Source organism: Otolemur garnettii, unplaced genomic scaffold, assembly GCF_000181295.1.
Source record: "Otolemur garnettii isolate 467f Iridium unplaced genomic scaffold, OtoGar3 scaffold00009, whole genome shotgun sequence".
Classification (NCBI taxonomy): domain Eukaryota; kingdom Metazoa; phylum Chordata; class Mammalia; order Primates; family Galagidae; genus Otolemur; species Otolemur garnettii.
Window position 1 is genome coordinate 432,893 of NW_003852404.1, and position 15,295 is coordinate 448,187.

Genomic DNA, 15,295 nt, shown 5'->3' on the forward strand with positions numbered 1-15,295 from the left:
ATTGAAGAGCAGCCACCTCTTGAGTAGCAGCTGTTCTTCTTTTTCCCTCCCCATGTCCTATACAATTTCCCTTTGAAAACATGGATCTAACTAAGTTTTCCAAGTAGGGCTTTAAAATAAGGTCACTTTTATAGGAAAATAATGCCTACAACTCTGCTGATACTTTTGGAAGATTTCAAACTCAATTGTGCTTCCATATGGGCAAATAAAAATAATGAAACAATGAAATAAAAATAAATAAATTTTTAAAAGGAACCAGACAGGGGGCATGTATTTGCTATTTTACATGTATTATACCAATTACACTTCTTAACCACCCTGTGTAGTAGGGTTATCTCTATCTTAAAAATGGCGAAACAAGGGCTCAGAGAAGCTAAAGTTGTTTGCTATCATAAAGCTAGTTAAATAGTTAAGCGAGGGGTTTTTAAAAATAGACATCTCAAGCTTCTCCTCACTATCTCACACTATACTCTCTCCTTTTTGTTCTCCTTTCATGTCTTATTTTTACCCACTCCCCCATCCTCTCTTGTGAAGATGAGATGTTGGGCTCAGTCACTATAGTTTTTTCCAAACACAGAGACTTGGTTTTGTCAAGTATTATTCCACTCTTTACTCAGCAGATAAACTTCCATTTTCAATGTTACTGACTATTTTGGTAATTATAATTAGACTGTAATTTATAATACATGGATATTTTGGTAGGTTCATCTAGAAAAAGCAGTATACTACTTCTTGCAAATAACAAAGCATCAGAATTGCTAAGAGTAAATAGTAAGCCATAAGTAGTCCTAGAATCATAGCTCTAGAATTTTTACTTTGTGAGATACTGAAATCTTAGAAAACTAACAGTTCTATTAATCTTATCTGACAATGAATAACAAAACTGGGCTTTCACTGTCCTTATTTTTTTTTTCCTTTAACATTAAAATGTTCTGTTCCTTCTCCTTTTCAAAGGATAGCAGAATAGAAGCAGAATTTAAAAGAGACAGAGGCTCTTGTCGAGTCCACAGCAATGAGCAGGTCCTAAAGAAAGGATGGGAATGAACTGAAGGACAGGGAAATATAAATAGAAAATAAAGAGATTTAGGGAAAGAACCTTAGGGAAGGTATCTTAGGTATCATATTCAAGACTTAACAGTAACCTGTTCTGCTTTAACCCTCAAGTCTGATTTTATACAAAGACAATGTCTCAGTATACTGTAAAGTTAAAAAATAAAGCCAAACAAAGTCAGGGTTCTGTTGAATTTTGGTAGTTAATCTCATAACAATTAAGAATTCAATTTGCTAAAAACAAAAGAATAAATCATTTGCAAAAGGTATAAAAATGCAGAGGATGGAAAATGCTATTTTGCATAAATGTACTTTAGGTACAGGGTCAGAAATTATTTCAGCAGCTAGAGAAGCAGGGAATTCTTTGACTTTTAAGGATAAGTATGGTTTCAGGATCCAAGCCTTGTTTTTAGCTGTTTGGATGACAGACTAAAGAAAAAGGCAGCTCTGGAATCAAAGAAAACCAACCATGAGGAAGAGAAAGATTGAATGCCTGGCATATTTGAGGTTTTACAATAAAATCCAATCTGACCAAAACCTGTTCTGCAAATAAGCTTAAAGAGGGATGGACTTTTAGACAAGGACTTCACATGGGGGATAAAATGAAAAGATACTTGCCATATTAGAACAAAAGAACTAGAGAAAAAAATATGAGGACAAATAATTGAGAGCTTTATTTACAAGCAATTAATGCACATATATTTATAAATCAATACATTAGTCTATTCAGCAAATGACAGACATATTATGCCATGGATACTAAAAGAAAGGCAAGGTATCTTTAGGTGAAGGGAGGCAGAAGTTACAAAAGTTCTAACTTCTGAATTTGAATATATTAATTTAGATATGAATATGAAGGAGAAGTGGAGGAAGACACTTTCTATATAGAAGGAATGCCATCAGAAGGTAGTATAAGAATTATTTAAGAAACAAAACTGTTCTTGTAAGATTTTAATCTTATGATGAAGTTTCTGTAGCAGGAGAATAGTAAGAATGAAACCATAATGTAATACTAGATTACATCAAAGTTAAGACAATATTGAATACTATGACATTCTAGTGGCAACCTGATTTAGTCTCCTAAGTAAGTTCCCAATTGTAACTGTGCAGATAGATGAAACATGTGGCACTTTTACATTTTTTATGGTAACAATCTCAGCCAGTAAGAAGTAGATGACAAATGAAAGAACACCAAAGTATGCCTTATTCTGAACCCAGTCTTTCTTACTGGAGGGGCCATGCAGGAAAAGTGGCCCAACATGTGAGTCCTCAAAAACTCTCTTGCCATCTGTCCCTCCAGGTTTATGTTCTCTTAGAACAGCAGTGGATACCTGAATGTCAAATAATACACCTTAACAGTTTCATTTAAACCAACCACATGGCGGAAAATCAAGGTCTCAGTCAATGATAAAATGAGTATCTTAAAAACTTTAAACTCCCAGTTGGAAAAAACAAGCATGGAAGCAAATATATGAGAATGCAGAGTTCTAGAATTTTTAGATTTTGTTTGGTCAATGTTATCAAAAACATTTATATATTAAACCCAAAGGAGTATTAGAAGATCACCAGGACTACAGAACTAAGATCTATGCTAACTATGGTCCTTATGGCTTTACCATTATCTACTCACAATGTTAGGAAAAAAATTCTGTTCCATTATTAGCCCAAATACAGTGACAGAAAGTCGCTCATCCATTTAAAAATGAGAATCAAAGGGAAAAGTGAATCAATAACAGTTTGGTTAACTTACATTTTAAAACTCTACTTATGATATAATGTCTGTTATGTAGATAAGGTAAATTTACAATATGTGTGAAAGAAAAGGGAACAAAAAATTTTTAGTTCTAAAAGAGATCATCTAATCAGGTCTAGGGCGTCTCTAACTTGTCTGATCATAAGATTCACTATGCCACTGTGAAAAAGAGTTCCAAAGTTATTCCCACAGAGCCGTGGCTTGACTCTGTAAGAATAGAGCCCAGAAGCCTATTTTAATAAGTTCCAGGTGATTCTTGTGATCAGGCAAGTAAGAACTAGTGCAAACCTCTTACTTCATAAGTGATAAAATTAAAACCAATGTCTCAGATTTGTAGCATATTTTTCAGTAGGTACTAGAATGATATCAGCTTCACAAATTACCAATTTTTTTATGACTAGAGCCTTGAATGACCACAGAGAGATACAGAGTGGGCAAGAGAAGATTCTAGACCTAGATTGCCTGGGTTCAAATTCTGGCTACATACACACTTATCTTTCATTCCTCGGTATCCTCAACTGTAAAAATGAGATACTAACTTACAGTACTGTTATATGATATAAAATGCTTAAATTTGTACTTGGCAGTTAGTACAAATGTTAACAAATGTTAACAAATATGTTATTTGAACATGACATGTCCAATTCTTAAATTATGTTAAAATTATGTGATTACTAAATTGAAGCTTTTAATTTGAAAAGACTGTATGACGAGTGCCAACTCAAAGTATAATAGTTAACACACTGAGAAGAAAATCAAAAGATGTTATTTAAGAGGTATTTAGTTTAGATTCTATTAGGTCAGGGTTTCTCATCATGACTACTCTTTACGCTGGATAATTTTTTGTTGGTAGCTGTGCTATGCATAGGTTACATAGCAGCATTCCTAGTCTCTAACTAAAAATGCTAGTAGCACCCCTCCCAAGTTATGACACTGCCATGTGTTTCCTGGAGAAGGAGAGTAGGGGGGAGGCAAAACTGCCCACATTTGAGAACCACTGCCTTAAGTCTATGAATATTAACTTTCTATAAAAACAGAAGGTGATTAGGGTCTCTTAATTATTGCCAATAATAATTGTAACAACTACCATTACTGAGTGTTCATCTTTATGCTGACTCACATAACAGTCATAAACACTGTATTAGAAAGTAACAGTTATTATTCCCATTTTTCAGAAGAGGAAACAAAGACTAACAGATTTAGTAATTTGCCCACAGTCCCTTAGCCAGTAAATGAAGAAGCCAAAATACGAAGACAGATGCTAGACGACTACAACTACATAGTGCTGCGCTTTATGTAATACTTTATTACATAATTAAACAGCACAAACTCTAAGACTTAGGAAAATAAAAGGAAAGGCAAGTAAGACATAGTGATTACACATAAACAAAATGCATGGAGAAAGCACAAAAAGCATCAATGTTGTACATACAAGATAGTATGTTTAAAAACTGAAATGTAAGAACAGTGCTTTAGGTGTCTGTAGTCCCAGCTACTCCGGAGGCTGAAGCAAGAGAATTGTCTAAGCCCAAGAGCTAAAGGTTGCTGTGAGCTATAACACCACTGCACTCTACAGAGGACAACAGAGTGAGACTGTCTCTTTAAAAAAAAAGAAAAGAACAGTGCTTTATAGGATGGTAAAAGAATGACAATGATATGATAAGAAATTAAGTTTGGGAGCAGTGGTTTTTGAAGGACTTGATACTGTTGAAATTTTAAATAATTTTTTCTCAACTATTACCTTGTAAGGTATTAGTATTTTTAGAATGTATAATTATCTGGCATATTACAGGGAGGCAGACAAGAGAATGTGTATCCCACAAATTAATTTTCTACTACTCAACATACTATCTGATATGCTTCTTCGAAATCTATGACTTCTTAATATTGAACTTTCCTAAGGAAAATACACTTCTTGGTATTTGAGTTTTGATATATTTTAAAATTTACTACTTATGGCAAGTTAAGTGGAACTAAGTTGCTGGTGATGAAACTAGAGTTTCCAACGTATTGGAGACATATTTACATTGTATTAATTTGCTAATAGTCTAGTATGACTACAACAATTTATACCGTATTTGTTGGGTTTGGCTTTATCAACTGCATCTGCAAGACTGCTTATTCTGAAAGCTAGTCAGAAGGAAATTTCTGGAGTACCAATAGTCTCCAGAGCTCATCTCCTGAACAATTATTTGCTTCCTTTCAAGGGGTCCTGTTAAAAGGAACACTCCTATGGTACCTAAAACATAAGGAATGTATGAGTCTTACGAAAGTGAAGGAAAGAGTCTTAGCACTGCTACAAGAGAAAATGTAGGCCAAAGTAATGTATCTGAGGTATCTGAAAATGGGAGTCAAGAATTTGTGAAGAGTAAATTTCCTTTAACTCTCAATCAAACAATTTTAAAAATTAAAACCACAGGGTAAAAACTGTATACTATGATGAAGACAGATTAAAAATTAACAATAATCTCCTACCCCTAAATTGACTATTTTAACCTTTGACTACAAACAATGCCTCCAGGCATTCAAATAAGATGTTAGTTTGGTGTGAACAAAGCCTATAGGCACATTTCCTTTCTAAGGCTTCCACTCTACAGTCATAAGTGCTAAAGTGCGCATTTAATTCACTCAGGATCCACTAATGAAAGTATCTATGACATAGTTTACACTGGAGTGTGGAAGGGGTTTACTAAACGTAACATCATCAATAATGCTTGTCAAAAAAATTTAATCCAAATAAAATTATAAGATAACATATCTAGAATGTAGGACTGGTACAACATAAAAGCCTGCCCCCTTCAAAAAGAAAAATGTCATAACAAAATACTTTCAGAGATTTTTTAAAAAGAGATTAAAGACACAATGACTACATACTAAATACAATGTGAACCTTGATTCAGCATGGATTACAACAGTGGGGTGACAGGCAAGAGTTTTAAAGAAGACATATATGGGCAGTTGGAGAAATATAAATGCAGAATATGTATTAGGTAATACTACTCTAATACTACTGAATTTCACATTCCTTAGATATGGTAAATAGTACTGTAGTTATGTAAGAGAATATCCTTATGCTTAAGAGAAACAGGATGAAGTATTTGCGGTGATATATCTTCATGCCTACAAGTTATTTTTTCATACAACTAAGCCAAAAAAGAATGTGAGTGTATATATGTGTATTTAAGGCTGCTAAATATATGCAGCAGAAGCTCATCTGAAGAAGCCAGATGACACTGATTATATAGGTATTAACTATACTGTTGTTTCAACTTTTTTTGTAGATGTAAAAAATTTCAAAATAGAAGTTGGATGAAAAAGAATAAAGAAGTTGAGGGATGGGTACAAGCAATGTGTTACATGTGTAAATTTTACATATTTTAAAGGAGAATAAGATATATACATACCTTATCATAGAAAAACTGTCAAAACTGAATGAATTAAAGAAAGAAATCAGTACCCTTAATTTTAAAGTCTTTCCTAATTCATTTATTTGTGTGGGTACTGTTCTTTAAAAATAGCTAACGATTTAGAAAATTCAACAGCTAATATTTTAGCAGTGATTATCTATCAGTTAGACAAGAGCTACGTATCTCAGATTCCTTTTCAAAGCAATAGCTCCATATATCCATCTGCCTACTGAACAGAGATTTCTACTTAAATTTCACAGGACGTATTCAAGTTCTGCATGTATAAAATCAGTCAATGTTGGTAATCATCATTCTCTACACCTAACCCATTTCTTCTCTACCCTCAATTTATCAGCAAGCACTAATGTTATACTGTGTGGCCCAAACCAAAGTCCAGCAATACAGATTTCTCTTGTCTCTATCACCAATCCATCAAGTTATTTTACCCTCTAATTTTTGCCTCTCCTGGTATGTGAACTGTAGCAATTACCTTCTAATTCATTACTGTAAATCTTCTGTCTTCCGTTTAATGCTTCATCTTGTTGCCAAGTGATAATATGCCAATATAATCATTAAAAAATATCAAAAATTTTAAAGGTTTCTCATTAGCAGTTATTTTCAATATGAAGTCTACCTAAAATTTTTAGCAATAAAAATTTAAATCTATACTCTTTAGCCCAAGTGAATGAACAAGTGGGGCTTAAACCCAATAGACACTTAAACATTTGGTCTAAATAAAGAGAAACTAAGGTCATTTGCAACATACGAAATAAGTAGGAAAAAGTTTATGTTAATTTAAGTAGTTAGCTGAAGTTGAAAGAGAGTTATGTACTAAGCTCTTACTAAAATTTTCCTAAAGAGTTAGGCTGTGAACTTTTGAGTCAAGTTTACTGCATTATGAAATGAAAGAAATAATGAAGACAATGAATCTTCTTTTTACACATGCCAATGTAAGAGATACAGGGAAGAATGCAGAATTTAATGATTAGTGTATTTTAGTAAAATGGATTGGCTGTAGAAGGTGGAGGAGATTACTAAATGACTTTACTTAGGTAACTTCTTTTATGGCATTTCAGGGCCCTGAAAGACCAGCCTGAACTTGAAAATGCAAAAAAAACAAAACAAAACAAAAGTGATGCTGACTTGCTTAACCAAGTACAGGTAAATCATTCTCAAATGGTAACAATGAAGTAGTAGGTGACAACAGGAAAGAATACCATTTCCCATCATTAAATCACCTAATACAAATATAAGTTCCTAAGCTCTTATAATAATGCCATGAATTTTTCACAAATTTTGTATAAATTCATTTGGTATTGATTGAAACTTGACCTGAGGCTATTAATAGTTTTCTTAGTTCATTAGAATGACAACTTATATGTTTTACTTTAGAAATATTTAATGTGTTTGATTCCAGGATACTGAAACAGATCCCACTGAGAAGATAAAATATATTACACTCTATTACCTTTCTAAATCCAAAAATTCAATTCCAAAATACATTTGACTTAAAGGGTTTAGTATAAGAGACTGCAGAGCTATAACAGCTCTGCGAAGCCTTTCCTGAAAAATCTTCCACTCTCTCAGAGGTGCCTTTCTCTGTGCTGCCCCATTATTTACTACCAATATGTCTATCATTAAAGATCATGTTTTAATGCTTTGACTGTTTCTCCATTCATTTTGAGCAATCTGAAAAGTGATCAAGTCTTTTTTCACCTGGCACAATACCTGGGTACCAACCTAGTTCACAATACTTATTAAATGGAAGAATGGAAAGAACTAAGTAAGGAGAGAGTGAGTGAGTGGATGAGAAGGCACAAGGTAAATTTTGCTTACATTCTTTTTGGTTGGGTGGACTTAACTACTGAACTATGAAAACCTAAAAAGTACATATTGTACATTTACAGTTATTTAAGAACTAAAAATAACAACATAAGGAGAGTTAAGAAAGATGTTTCGTATCTTCTCCAGGTCACTCCTCCCATTTATTATTTTTTTCCTTTTAAAATAATCTACAGTTCATATGTTCGATATGATTCAAAGGAAAACAGGGAGATATAAAACTTGCCAATCATATTAAATATGTTTTAAAATAGCAAATAATAAAGTGATAAAAGTTAGTAGAAAATAATTCAAGCATACATTTAAAGGCAGCAGTCGGAAAAATGGCTGACAAGGTAAGTTAGGGGTAAGATTTGAGGTCACTTCACATGCTAGGATTAAAAGTAGAGTTTTTTTTTTTAATTTCAGAAAAAAATAGAGTTTTTAAAGCTAGTTTACATTTGTGCCTTTGTATATTTAGAATAGTCAGTCATTTGTATATTTAGAATAGTTGGTCATTGGTGACCTCAGGAAGAAAAGTGTTGGGCATAGTGACAATAGAAGCCAGACTGTATGGATGCTAGAATGAACTTAAGATGAAAATGACTCAAAGCAGAGGAAAGGAATGGCAAAGGAGAACCATTTATTAGGAATTGGCACAGATCACAAGCCAGAACAAACCAATACCACTTCACTTTTTGGCAGGATACTAGATCTGAGGACCAAAGCAATGGTGTGGATATAACAATTTAAGGTAAAACTGTGCTTGTGGGAAAAGATCTCCTCTCTGTATTTCTGTAACAATACATTCTCTGTGCTGTCTCCTGGCCTTTATCTACTTTGTCTATTTCTTTTCTTAAACAGAGATATTTCTCCAAGTCCAGTCCCCAAATCTTCCCTTCCTCTTCCTCTCACAGCAATCATAAACCCCTAGATAGAAGACGCCCTAGTCAGTCAGCCTCTTCTAATAAACAGGTCTATCTAACTCTTTTACTGGCTCCTAAGTCATATGCCATAAATTCACCCAAGCACTTTCACATAAGACAGATAAGGGTTTAAATCTTAGTTCTACCTCTAAGCAACTGGATGACCTTGGGATGCTATGAAAAATACCTGAGATTCGGTCAGTCTGGGAAGCACTTTGAGGCCAAATACCAAGCTCAATTTATTAAGAACTAATAAACATTATTAGTTTATTAAGAATAAACATTATAATAACATTATTATTAACGTTTTGACTGCAAACAATGCCTATAGGCAGTTCAAACAAGATGCTCATTTAGTGTAAACAATGTTTCCTTTCTGAGCACTCTGCAGATAAAGGGTTAAGCCATCTAAGAACCCAGACTTGAGAAGCCAAAAGATTTTGACTCACTCCTTTCTCCTACCACCCAAAAGTTTATTTAACAGCTAAAAGGATCTTTATGAAACATAAATTAGATCATACTAATTAAAAACCCACCAAGAATTTGCCAACAGAACAAAGTCTTAAATTGGGTATACAAACTATGATCTGCCTCTAACCAACGTTTACATTATATTCTACTACTCATCACACACATTGTGCTCGAGCTAAAATATAATTATCAATTGTTGTTAATATATATTTAACAGAATTATATCATACATACATTTAAGCTCATACAAATACACAATAGGAAAGGAAGTCAGGATGGGGTGGGACATGGGAGGAAGTAGGTGCTGGGGAGAAAACGAGAATAAAGAAAAAGAAGATGACCTAAACTGAGTATACATTTGTTGTTCCTCTACAGAGCTGGCATTCCCCTGAGCCTCTCAAATTTATCATGTTGAATATGATTTTAATAGCTGAAGACTGGAATTTTTCATATAACATGGCATCTTTGCATAAGCCAAATACTGTGTCTGGTGCTCAACTGAAGAACAAGGATTTATTCTTTCACTGAATGAAAACATGACTGTGTTGGACTTAATATGGTATGAATGTATATTATTATTTTCTGAATGAACCGAGGCATTATTTCTCATTGTGCAAAAGTTTGGTATTAAGCCGTTTTTGGGTGCTGTTCTTTTCTCCTCTGCCTGCCTCTACTTTTACATCCTTTACCCAAAATACATTCTTCCCTTAGAACACATAGCTTAAAAAGTCTTCTCTGATTCTATGAGCTAGAAAGAATACAGTGGATCAATCGTTTATTTTTTATTAATTAATTAATTTATTTTTTGCAGTTTTGGCCAGGGCTGGGTTTGAACTCACCATCTCAGGCATATGGGGCCAGCGCCCGACTCCTTTGAGCCACAGGTGCCGCCCTATCATTTATTTCTTTTAATCTATTTATATCCACTGACTTGAAGACAGGGCATATACTAAATACTTATAGATATTGAGTACCTAGCCCAGAACCCTGTATACAGTAAGACTCATGAAATGGAAAAGAAAAATGGGGAGCATAATGTTGGCATAATTTTTAGCAATGGCTGAATGATGATATTTTAATGGGGAAGCTTGTAAAGCAAGGTGTAGAGGTCTGGGCTTGTGGTTAACATTTTCAGTGTGATGACCAAAAAAGCTTGCTAATCACATTTCATGACAACTCAAGCTGGGAGCAGAATTCATAACATGACAAGTAATACAATCAAGATTTAAATGATTAGACGTTTTGCAGTACAAGAGTAAAATGGACTACAGATACAAATTTAACTGCATTAAGGTTTAAAAAAAAGTATAAGGAACAACAGTATCACCTGTAATTATAAGTGGAAAAACATCAAAATTTTGTGTGTCCAATCTCACCACAAGACAACTTTATATTAAGTTATACAAGTGTCAATGGCCAACATTTCAAATACTAAAAGGAAAATGACAAAGTAAAAGGAATATAGAAGGATGACAAGAATGATGGGGGGTGGAGTGGGGAATGGAAAAGATGATAAAGGTGATCAATGTTTAAATTAATAAAGATCAGGCAGGAAGGACAGAATATATTAACAATCTCTCCTTGATTCCTTTTTCCCTCTCACCCAACCTCTTAATCTATGAACAAATTCTGTTGAGTTTTGGCTCCACAACAGTCCCTAGTTTGATCTCCACTTCCACAGGTAAATCTCTGTCCAGACTGGTCTGTACTATGACAATTGCCTGCTAATTTGTCCTCCCTACTTCTAATCTTGCTCCTTAGAATCCATTCTACACAAAGCAACCAGATCCATTTTCTAAATTTTAAATAGGCACCTATTTCTCCTCCTGCCTAAAATCCTCTAATGGTGAGCTGCAATGTGTAACAATTAGAACCAATACATAAACTTGTTACCATGTCCTGAAAATTCCTATGTCATCTCATTCCTGCTTACTTCATTACGTCTCATCACTATCATAATTCCATTCTCTTGTTCTGTTAAAGTCACATTGGCCCTTTTGTCCCATAAACATGCCAAAGTTATTCCCAATTCAGCCTTCATTTATTCTCTGTATCTGAAAAGTTCCACCCCTAGATTTTTGCATAGCTGACTTCATCTTATTATTCAAGTACAAAACTCACCCTCTTAGACACCTTACTTATTTTAGTAAAAGAAGCATTCTGATTCCCTCCCACCAAATATTATTCTATTTTTATCTTAGTCATACAAATAAATTATATTTGCAGGTCTGTCTTGCTTCACTAAAATTTAAGTCTCTGGAGCACAGGGATTTCATTTTATACACTGCCATGTATATCATCAATGTCTACAACAATATCTGGCATATAGTTGGTTCTCAGTCACTTGTTGAATGGGATTTATTCTGCATAAGTTCCAAATATATTTCAGGAATTGGAACCAAACAACAGGTAGATTTTAAGCCAATTTTAGGAATTATAGTGAGGTGAACAGCATATTTAAGAAGTTACTAGATGACCACAAATTAGGGATGATATGGATGGGATTACTGTATTAAGTAGGAGGTAACTAAACAACCTTAAAAATCCTTTCCAATTATAAAATCATAACCTATCCAAAATGGAATGAGCTACTTCCAGTCTATAAAGCTGTTAGATAAGAGGGTTCTATATTGATCTACCCCTTTACCTTCAAGTGATCTGGATTAACATCTAATTTATGCCTACCTCCAAGGATTAAACATCTTCAGTGACTTTAGGTCATGTTTTTTCCCCAAAAGTAACACTGAACTTGCTCCTCGACCAAAGTACCATTCTGAGATATAACAGGATAAACAGACACAATAATTCTCCACTCCCAATACTAACTGTATTTATAGAGAGCCTATACAGAGTCTAAAGATTCAATGATCTAAAGGATTCGTACATTACTTGCTATGATTTGGTTTTGTTTCTTTTTGTCTCCCCCTACCGCTTTTGCCCAGAACTAGATAAAACACAACTGATAAAGGACGGTGTCATAATTAATTCATAGGCATGTTATCTTGGCCGTGCAATTTTGGTTTAATAAAATTTTAGATTTAGGTTTTAAATCATTTTAATAAGCCAGAATTACTTTCAAAAGACAATAGTTTGAAAACAATACCTGTTAACCAAATTAATTAACCTCTAGAAGAAATACTTAATGTAAATACTATTTTAGCAAAAGACTAAGACAAACTTATTTTATCAGTTGAGTATAAAGCAGTGTGTTCCAAAATGAGTTTTTGAGAAAAAAAAATTCTTCAAAAGATACTGGTCAAATAAGTTTGGGAAATACTGTATGTCATAACTCTTCATTCACAAAACATACTAAAACGTATAGTATCTAAAATAATTTACAAAAAAATTTAAATTGAGAAGTGAACTTTTGTTGAACTTTATTTTATCCATCATTTCCCATATTTCCTTGACCAGACCTCCCCACCTTTTGGGGGGTAGAACTAGTAACAGAAAACACAGTTTTAGAGAAACACTGCTATATAGCACTGTTTGAAAATAACTATAAATACAGATTTACAAAATACCTAGATAGCTAGGATAGAAACTATGACAACAAATGAGAAGTTTACTAGTATCTGTGTATTCAAACTAAGTCATTAGATAAGAATTTATATAACTTGCATTAAGTTTTTAAAGCCGCTAAGGGACAGTTATATGAAGGATGATTTAATTTTAAAACAAAAAATTAACATTTTAGTTTAATCCCTATATTAAATGCTAATTTCTCTATAACAATTATTCTATAATGCCATTCTCCCCTCAGTTACTAAAGGCAGACTTTCAATATTAAAACTAAAGTTCTCCTGAGAAATCAGGTTGTTCAGAGGCAAGTGGGGAAGAAACACAGGTTTGTGTATCTACTGATTTAGAATCATTTGTGTCTTTCTTCCTTTCTGTACCATACTGAGCTATTTAAAAGGGAAAAATATTTTTACAGTGTGGATGCTCAAATTACATTTTGCCAGAGTTCCAGACCAGATTGTTTTGATGTCAACGTAATTCTATGGGGAAAAAAAATTTAATAGTTAACATTCCCCCAAAGGAGAGGGACTACAGTAGTTTTAGAAAGCACTTACTTAATCATTTCAAAAAGCTTTGGATCTGAGACCTTGATATTTCGTGCCATATTCCAGGAAAGATGAACCATGGGTACTATTGACTTCACACTTTGCAATTTGTTCCATTCGTACCGTTCCACTGCCAATTTATACTGGCAGGCTAGGAAAAAAAAAACAGTTATAAAGCAACCCAAAGTACCAAAAGATATGAAGATAACCATTATCACTCTCTCAGGTGATATCTTCAATACCAATTCCAAAAACCTCAAAACACTATAAAAATAATTTTTATGTTTCATGATAATTTTGGTAGTGATTATAATAATAGAAATCATATAAAGAGCACTTCCTATGACTATGTGCCAGGCATTGTGCAATTTTTTTATCCATTTTGTCATTCATTTAATCTTTACCATTGCCTTATTAATTTTATTATTTCCATTATATAGACAAAGAAATCGAGGACTAGAGAGGTTAAATAACTTGCCCAAAGTTACAAGAGCCAGATCCTGGTCCTAATCCAGGTCTTTTTGGCTCCAAAGGCCATGTTCTTAATCTTAAGTGAATACTGTCTGAAGGCAGGTGTATAATTCAAACAAATTTTAACATAATAGGGCTATTGATATGACATACCAGACTTTAAAAAGTTTCTTGAAAGAATGAATTTCTACTTTGCTTTCTCCCATACAGAGTTTCTTCTAAAACAAAACCAAGTACTCTACAAATTATTCATTATAAGCATATCCTCCATGTATATAAAGATATAAACTTATTTGCTGAGATCCATGTCTCAAATTTGCATTGTTAACTTGAATTTATTATACTACAAATTAAAATTCTATGCAAGGAAACATTCTTCTTACAATTTTTATTAAGTTATATCTCAAGAAAAAAAAAAAACAGACCTATCAAATATAATCCTGTGTAAATTAAACTTTTTTTTTAAGCATATTCTTTAAAATACCTGTAAGTGGACCAACATTCCAAGCAATGTTGTTGCACCAGCCAATAGCCTGAACCCAATGAACTGTGCCTGCATTTATCCAGACCAAATCTCCAGGTCGCTGAATAAACCTATACACTGGAACATTTGCTTCATAAAGATCTTCAAGGTTGGGCCACCAAGAACCCATTAGGAAATTCAAATTATTTCTGAAATAAGAAAAAATAATGCAAATCGACCAAGTACTTTAATGAGGTTTTTTTAAGACTGGAAGAAAATGGCAATTTTTCTTTTAAATGCTTATTCACTTGACTGAAACTTAATTACTCGTGCAATAAGATCTGCTGACATGTATGGAAAGAGTGTGAAATTTAATTACAGTTTACTATTGGATGCCTTATCTAAAAATAAGTATTACTACCTTAAATCAATTTTTCAAAGTTCCAAATGAAATCCAAAGCTACTTTCAAATAACATGTATATATATTAAGTTTTAATTTCATTTCAATAAAGACTACTTTTAATTGAACCCCAGAGTACCTAGAAATCCCTAAAAGAAATGGAAGGTGGAATTGACATCAAGTCATTTAAATCCATAAACAACAACACTGTGGCAATGTAAGTATAACACTGTGAGTGTTTCTTAATTTTTAAGGTAAAAGACAAGACAGAAATGGTCTCTACTACTGTTTTTTTTTTTTTTTTTTTTTTTCAAAATAAGATTTTGTAAGACACTTTATCACTTTAGTAAGATAAAATAATATTTCTAGTAAATCTGGATCGCTAATGATCAATTCTTAGTTCTTTTCATCCATGACCTAATGGCAGCACTTGACATAAATGGTCTCTTCTTTTTTTTTTTTTTT

The 15,295-nt window shown here is 33.2% G+C and overlaps 1 protein-coding gene across 13 annotated transcripts in view; it reads right to left on the reverse strand.

The window, feature by feature from the left end:
• Positions 1–15,295, reverse strand: part of KDM6A (lysine demethylase 6A) — a 234,202-nt gene that overhangs the window by 6,912 nt on the left and 211,995 nt on the right. For all 13 annotated transcript variants that reach the window (XM_003783789.2, XM_003783787.2, XM_023509757.1 and 10 more), the window contains 2 exons: positions 14,451–14,638; positions 13,505–13,646 (listed from right to left, as the gene is read on the reverse strand). In XM_003783789.2, the coding sequence (XP_003783837.1) occupies positions 13,505–13,646; positions 14,451–14,638 (330 nt within the window). The remainder of the gene's footprint in view (positions 1–13,504; positions 13,647–14,450; positions 14,639–15,295) is intronic.